Below are 8,588 nucleotides of genomic sequence, written 5' to 3'. Positions count from 1 at the left end.
TGAGATTATACCTCAAAAACTCTACAAGGTGGCTGACAAGTCCTCCACTGTGGTAAGGTTAGCCTTTCCTCACCTCATTTGCCATCTATGCAATTCGGCTGGGATTGACATAGAGGGAGATATCCTCATTGATGAGGACAAGCCCATCACTAAGAAAAGGATGGAGCCAACAAGAGAGCCTATTCATGGATCTCAAGGGACGCATGAAGAAGTTCATTACCAAGAAATCCCTGAGATGCCTCAAGGGATGCACTTTCCTCCACAGAATTTTTGGGAGCAAATCAACACCTCCCTAGGAGAACTAAGTTCCAACATGGGACAACTAAGGGTGGAACATCAAGGGCACTCCATCATCCTTCATGAAATTAGAGAAGATCAAAGAGCAATGAGGGAGGAGTAACAAAGACAAGGAAGAGACATAGAAGAGCTCAAGGACATTATTAGTTCCTCAAGAAGGAAACGCCACCATCACTAAAGCAGTGAACATATTTAACATTCATAAACAGTGAATACATATTTAACATATTTTTTGACATATTTAACAGTGAATACAAAAGCTTGCAGAAAAAAATAGCGAAAAAAAAAAGAAAAAGAAAAAGCAAGCAGAAAAAGCCAAAAGCTCTTTAAACCAAAAGGCAAGAGCAAAAAGCCAGTAGCCCTTAAAATCAAAAGGCAAGGGTAATAAAAAAGATCCAAGGTTTTGAGCATCAGTGGATAGGAGGGCCTAAAGGAATAAAATCCTGGCCTAAGCGGCTAAACCAAGCTGTCCCTAACCATGTGCTTGTGGCGTGAAGGTGTCAAGTGAAAACTTGAGACTGAGCGGTTAAAGTCAAGGTCCAAAGCAAAAAAAAAAGAGTGTGCTTAAGAACCCTAGACACCTCTAATTGGGGACTTTAGCAAAGCTGAGTCACAATCTGAAAAGGTTCACCCAGTTATGTGTCTGTGGCATTTATGTATCCGATGGTAATATTGGAAAACAAAGTGCTTAGGGCCACGGCCAAGACTCATAAAGTAGTTGTGTTCAAGAATCAACATACTGAACTAGGAGAATCAATAACACTATCTAAACTCTGAGTTCCTATAGATGCCAATCATTCTGAACTTCAATGGATAAAGTGAGATGTCAAAACTATTCAAGAGGCAAAAAGCTACAAGTCCCGCTCATCTTATTGGAGCTATGTTTCATTGATATTTTGGAATTTATAGTATATTTTCTTATTTTTATCCTATTTGATTTTCAGTTGCTTGGGGACAAGCAACAATTTAAGTTTGGTGTTGTGATGAGCGGATAATTTATACGCTTTTCGGCATTGTTTTTACATAGTTTTCAGTATGATTTAGTTAGTTTTAGTATATTTTTTTAGTTTTTAATTAAAATTCACATTTCTAGACTTTACTATGAGTTTTTGTGTTTTTCTATGATTTCAGGTATTTTCTGGCTGAAATTGAGGGACCTGAGCAAAAATCAGATTCAGAGGTTGAAGAAGGATTGCAGATGCTGTTGGATTCTGACCTCCCTGCACTCAAAGTGGATTTTCTGGAGCTACAGAACTCCAAATGGCGCGCTTTCAATTGCCTTGGAAAGTAGACATCCAGGGCTTTCCAGAAATATATAATAGTCCATACTTTTCTCGAGTTTAGATGATGCAAACTGGCGTTGAACGCCAGTTCCATGTTGCAGTCTGGCGTTCAGCGCCAGAAACAAGTTGCAAAGTGGAGTTCAACGCCAGAAACACGTTACAAACTGGCGTTCAACTCCAAGAAAGACCTCTCTACATGTAAACTTCAAGCTCAGCCCAAGCACACACCAAGTGGGCCCCAGAAGTGGATTTCTGCATCATTTACTCATTTCTGTAAACCCTAGTAACTAGTTTAGTATAAATAGGACTTTTTACTATTGTATTTAAATTATCTTTGATTAGTTTTATGCTATCTTAGACCTTTAGGGGGGCTGGCCATTCGGTCATGCCTGAACCTTCATCACTTATGTATTTTCAACGGTAGAGTTTCTACACACCATAGATTAAGGTGTGGAGCTCTGCTGTTCCTCATGAATTAATACAAAGTACTACTATTTTTCTTTTCAATTCAACTTATTCCGCTTCTAAGATATTCATTCGTACTTCAACATGAATGTGATGATCGTGACACTCATCATCATTCCCTATGAACGTGTGCCTGACAACCACTTTCGTTCTACCTTCGATTGAATGAGTATCTCTTGGATTTCTTAATCAGAATCTTCGTGGTATAAGTTAGAACCCATGGATGGCCATCCTTGAGATCCGGAAAGTCTAAACCTTGTCTGTGGTATTTCGAGTAGGATCCGGGAAGGGATGGCTGTGACGAGCTTCAAACTCGCGAGTGCTGGGCGTAGTAACAGACGCAAAAGGATGGTGAATCCTATTCCAGTATGATCGAGAACCTCCAGATGATTAGCCATGCAGTGAAAGCGCATCGGACCATTTTCATAGAGAGGACGGGATGTAGCCACTGACAACGGTGATGCCCAATATACAGCTTGCCATGGAAAGGAGTAGGATTGATTGGATGAAGATAGCAGGAAAACAAAGGTTCAGAGGAACGAAAGCATCTCTATACACTTATCTGAAATTCTCACCAATGAATTACATAAGTACCACTATCCTATTTTATATTTTATTTATCTTTTACTTATCAGTTCATAAAATCAGTTGAATCCGCCTGACTGAGATTCACAAGGTGACCATAGCTTGCTTCATACCGACAATCTCTGTGGGATCGACCCTTACTCATGTAAGGTTTATTACTTGGACGACCCAGTGCACTTGCTGGTTAGTTGTACGAAGTTGTGAAACAAAATTAAGAATATGAACGTGCGTATGAAGTTTTTAGCGCCGTTACGAAGGAAGTAAAGATCACGATTTCGCACACCAGTGACCCAGGTCCTTGTATAGTTAATTGTACTATTGGTGGTGTGATAATTTCTGAATGCATGTGTGATCTAGGAGCATGCGTAAGTATAATGAAATGGGGAATACAATGAAAACAATCTGACATCGTTATAATTAATCTTAAAAATAAATGAAAACTATTTGGTTATTCTTATTAAAGGCTTGTAAGTGGGGTTAATGAATTTTGAGCAAAAGTATATAAAACTTCGGCAAGAAATTGTACAATGATGAGATAATAAAACTTTTCAAAATATGCCTGGATAACTTCACCTAAGGACTCAAATATTTACTTAAGACCTTATCCAATGAAATCTTCTTAGCAAACAATTAAAAATAAAAAAAATAGAGAGCTGAGCACATGACTAGAACCAGTGACAAGTATTCCATATTAACAGTAAACTTACGGATACGACATTCGTAACAAACATTCATCTATTCATTGCATAAAAGTCCCAACAAAAATTGTGACAATCAAACTTCATTTCAACTCATTTTTAAGGTTTCTAATTATACTTATCCAGCTCTCATCACTTAAGTCACAATTTTATTAAGCAGGGAGCAGAATAGACTAATTGAAATTGAGGGAAAAGTTTGAAGGTGACTCGGCAACAGATGGAGGGACAAGCCAGATATTTGCTTGGAATCAGGGACGGATGTATGGGGGGGCAAGTGGAGGCCTGGGCCCCCCAGCTTTAAAAAAAAATAGCTAGTAGTTAAAAACTTAACCCAACCCAAATAAAACAAAATAGCTTTTAAATCCCTAAAATTATACCCCTTTCTTCACGTTTTCTAATTCTCTTGTTTTCTCACTATTCATGCTTTTCGGCGCTCACTAAGTCACAATCACATATTCACAGTGTCACTGCCATAGTGCCATTCCCAGGGTAAGTAGCTAATGCTATTTTTAATCATATATAATATATTCATATCAATTAGAGCAAGGACGCAAGGTATTCATTTTATTTTTGAGATTTATTTTCTCTTTTTTTTATTTTATTTTTTTAATGAAATTGATAGTAATTTAGTAAAAAAAATTATTATTATTGATATTTAATTAATAAAAAATACTTAAATTTTGTTTATTCATGTAAGCATATAATTATTTGAATTATTTTTTTTCAGGTAAAAAGAAATTAGAACATTTTATGATGAAAAAGCAAAGTAAAATTAATGCAATTTTTAGGAGAAAAGCTACTAATAATGTTGGAGTTCAAATAAGTCAACTCTCTAATCTTATTTCACAAGAAGTTCAAGTAAGAGAACTCTCTAATCTTACTCAAACTACACATCAACATGAAACCAAAGTACCAAGATTAGAAAGAGATGTTGATATCTCTTTACTAGAAAGGTATCCAGGAAAGCAACGTCCAATTTGGCAGTATAATTTCAATGAACGTGACAAGATTCGTAGAGCATACATAATAGATGGGCCATACCAACCAACAAATATTAGCTATCCAGCTTCTGGTAATAACAATCACCGTCGATATTTTCAATCTTCTTGGTTTAAGAAATTTCCAAGTTGGTTAGAATATTCACCAGAAAAAGATGTTGTTTATTGTTTGCCTTGCTACTTGTTTGGTAAACATTATGGTGCTCGCAATGATGGAAAAAATACATTTTCAGAATTAGGATTTAGTAATTGGAAGAAAGTAAACAATGGGGTGAATTGTGCATTTGTATGTCACGAGGGTTCTATTCCTAATTCTCCCCATAATTTATGTGTGAAATCTTATGATGATTTAATGGCTCAATCTAAGCATATAAACAAAGTTCTTGATAGGCATAGTGATGAAACTATTGCAAATAACCGTTTAAGGTTGAAGACATCTATTAATGCTATTCGATGGCTTTCATTTCAAGCATGTGCATTTAGAGGTGATGATGAAAGTCCTGGATCTTTGAATAGGGGAAATTTTATTGAGTTAATTAAGCTTTTAGCTTCCTGTAATCAGAATGTTAACAATGTTGTTCTTGAAAATGCTCCTGGAAATGCTCAATATATATCTCCCAGTGTTCAGAAAGATATATTGCATATCTTTGCTAGAAAAGTGCGTGCAACAATTCGAGAAGAAATTGGTGATTCTAAATTTTGTATAATTATTGATGAAGCAAGAGATGAATCAAAGCGAGAACAAATGTCTGTGGTTTTGAGATTTGTAGACAAGCACGGTTGTGTTCAAGAAAGATTTTTTGATCTTATACATGTTTCTGATACATGTTCTTTGACATTGAAAACAGAAATTTCATCAGTTCTTTCTCGTCATAATCTTGATGTCCAAAATCTTAGGGGACAAGGGTACGATGGAGCTAGTAATATGCGTGGTGAATGGAATGGATTGCAAGCTCTATTTTTGAAAGATTGTCCTTTTGCTTATTACATTCATTGTCTTGCTCATCGATTACAATTAGCACTTGTTTCTGCAGCCAAAGAAGTTTGTTATGTTCATCAATTCTTTTCAAAACTTACACTAATTGTGAATATTGTGACTGTTTCTCCTAAACGTCATGATCAGTTAAGGGTTGCTCAAGCAAATAATGTTACAAAATTAATTGCCAATGATCAAATTGTGATAGGTAGTGGACTTAATCAAATTGGTACTTTGCAAAGAGCTGGAGATACTAGATAGGGTCTCATTTGAATTCTGTACGTAGCTTGTTATGTATGTTTGATGCTACTTGTGAAGTCCTTAAAAAAAGCACCGAAGAAGGTAATTTCTCCACTTGTGGTGATGCTAGTGCTGCTTATGATGCTATCACATCCTTTGAATTTGTCTTTGTTTTGCATTTGATGAGAAATATTTTGAAAGTTAGTCATGATCTTTGTCAAGCTTTGCAACGAAAAAATCAAGTTAGGAGGCTTTCATAAAAGAAGTTATATTATTTTGTGAGAAACATGAAGTTGAAGTTCCTGATATGAATGCATTGCATATTCCTAGAAGAGGCCGAACTCGCAAAATTGTTGATCAAATTTCAGTGGAGCATCATTACCGTGTTAATTTATTTCTGGCTGTAATTGATACACAATTGCAAGAGCTTAATGGAAGATTCAATGATAATATGGTGGAATTGCTTACCTTAAGTTCAACTTTAGATCGCAGAGATAATTATAAGTTCTTCAGTGTCAACAAAGTATGTGAATTAGTAGAACGGTTTTATCCAGGTGACTTCAGTGACCAAGAAAAATTTCACATTAGAATGCAAGCTCAACATTATGAACTTGATGTTCCTAATCATGTTGAATTAACTAACTTATGCACAATTTCGGAGTTATGTCAAGGATTAACGAAGACAGGAAAGTCTTTAACATATCCTTTTATTGATCGTTTGATTCGCTTGGTATTAACTCTCCCTGTTTCAACTGCTACAACTAAAAGATCTTTTTCAGCTATGAATATTGTGAAGAATAGACTCAGATACAAAATGGAAGATGAATTGCTTGCTAATTGTCTTTTGATTTTCATTGAGAATAAGATTGCTGAAAAATTTGACACAGATTCTATTATTGATGAATTTTATGATATGAAGAATCGACGTGTACCACTTCGTTAGTAAAAAGTACACATTTTGTTATACTTTAAATATATATTCTCTATCTGTATATTTTTATAATACATCTTACATTATTGCATATATTTTTTTATATTACATATATTATTGGCCCCCCATGATAACATTTCTGGATCCATCCCTACTTGGCGCGAGATAAATTGTTAGGAAAAGAAAAAGGAAAATACTTTTTTATTTAAAAGAAAAAATAAAATCAGTTGGTATAAATATTACCTTATTATGTTCAGACTTCAGAGAAAGCTTTCATTAAAGATTCATATGCCTGCACCAATCAGAAAATTATTTAAAAGGATTTCAATAGAAAACTTGAATTTCAAAATTGTGCTTGTTTAAAATTTACAGAACAACCAACACAGAATATAGAAAATGTTAAAACTTAAAACATGAATATGTTCCATTACAGCAACAAGTTCATGATTAGTAACCAGAAAACTACATACATTAGCGAAACCTCGACTTAGCTGTTGCAGAAGATCAACCAAAGTGTGATTTTGCAGAGATTGTTTTCCAACAGTATAAAACCCTTTCTCTGAAGCCGCCACTTCTATTACCTTTCCATTGCAGATTTTAACCTGCATGCCCCAGCACCATTTTAGGGTGGAACAACAGCATAGATTCACTATTCCATAATCTACTGGAACAACAGCACCATTTTCACTATCCAAAGACACAGATTCATCTTGAGGCTTGCGATCTTGATCCGAAGCATATGAAAGATTCCTACTAGGCAACCTCATTGCCCACTAGACCACAGAGATCTAGCGTGCCGATAGTCTATTAGGAAACTGAGTTTCTGATAAGATTCTCTGGTGAAGTAGTGACCAGCCTGGTTTCAATTCAGGTGATGCAGCATCCATGGCCGGAACGGGCACTATAGCCAAGGAATTATCACAACTACTATCACTGCAAGATTCTTCTTCTGCAGATTGGTGGCAAGAGTCTAGAGGCGGTTGTTAAACCCATATTTTATGATATATATTGTACTCAACTCAAGAGATTTATTCAATCCTTCACTCACTTATTCATGTAAATTGCATGGTTTTACTTCCCCTTCCTTATTATGTGATATATGTGAAATACATGTTTCCTATGCTTTAAAATTAATTATTTTAATCACCCTTTATTACCATTCGATGCCGTGATTTGTGTGTTGAGTAGTTTTAGATCTCCTAAGGTAGCAATGACTTAAAGGATGGAAAGGAAACATACAAAAATGGAAGGAAAGCACAAAATGGAGTTTTTGAAGAAACTGGCAGCGACGCGAACGCATGGACGACGCGGCCGCATGCCTAGCGCGAAAAGATAGCGACGCGAATGCATGACTGACGTGGACGCGCGCCTTAAGCAAAACACAGATGATGCAGACGCATGACCGAAGCGAACGCGTGATAAGGAAAACTCCAGATGACGCAACCGCGTGACCCACGCGGACGCGTGACAAACACCACACACTAGAAATTACAGAAAACGCCCCCAGTGATTTTTGAAGCCCTTTTTGGCCCAGATCCAAGTCCAGAAGGCACAGATTAGAGGTTATGAAGTGGGGGAATGCATCCATTCAGGGAGGGAGCTCCAATTATTCACTTTTCATAGTTTAGATGTAGTTTTTAGAGGGAGAGGTTCTCTCCTCTCTCTTAGGTTTTAGGATTAGAATTTCTTATTATTTCAATTTTAGTATTCCAACTCCTTATCAGGTTCAATATTCCTTTACTTTATATTTCACTTTGCTTTCAGATATTCTAATGCTTTCCTTTAATTACTTTTGTTGCCAATTTGGCTTATGAACTATTCATGTTTAGATTTGGTTTTCTATTTAATATGATTTGAGGTATTTCAGAATTATGATTGCTTTCCTTTATTTACATTAATAATTTAAATTTTCTTCCTTTTGGCTTTGGTTAAGTAATTGGTAACACTTGAGTTGTCAAACTCAGCAGTGGTTGAAATTGGCAGATTCCTAATTAATCTAGATCGCTCTAAAGCTAGTCTTCCCACAAGGATTGACTAGGACTTGAGGATCAATCTAATTAGTCCACTTGACTTAACTAAGTGGGATTAAAATCCAATTCTCATCACACCTGATAA

At 35.9% G+C, this 8,588-nt stretch overlaps 1 protein-coding gene across 1 annotated transcript; it reads left to right on the top strand.

Annotated features, from left to right (window-relative positions):
* The first annotated feature begins 4,081 nt into the window (after nt 1-4,081).
* LOC112721680 (uncharacterized) lies at nt 4,082-5,563 on the top strand. Its single transcript, XM_025772719.1, has one exon. The coding sequence runs from the start codon at nt 4,082-4,084 to the stop codon at nt 5,561-5,563; it is 1,482 nt and encodes a 493-aa protein (XP_025628504.1).
* The last annotated feature ends 3,025 nt before the right edge of the window (nt 5,564-8,588 follow it).

Source organism: Arachis hypogaea, chromosome 11 (assembly GCF_003086295.3).
Source record: "Arachis hypogaea cultivar Tifrunner chromosome 11, arahy.Tifrunner.gnm2.J5K5, whole genome shotgun sequence".
Taxonomy (NCBI): domain Eukaryota; kingdom Viridiplantae; phylum Streptophyta; class Magnoliopsida; order Fabales; family Fabaceae; genus Arachis; species Arachis hypogaea.
Note: the sequence above shows the minus strand (reverse complement) of the source record. Positions and strands in the feature narration are given on the sequence as shown.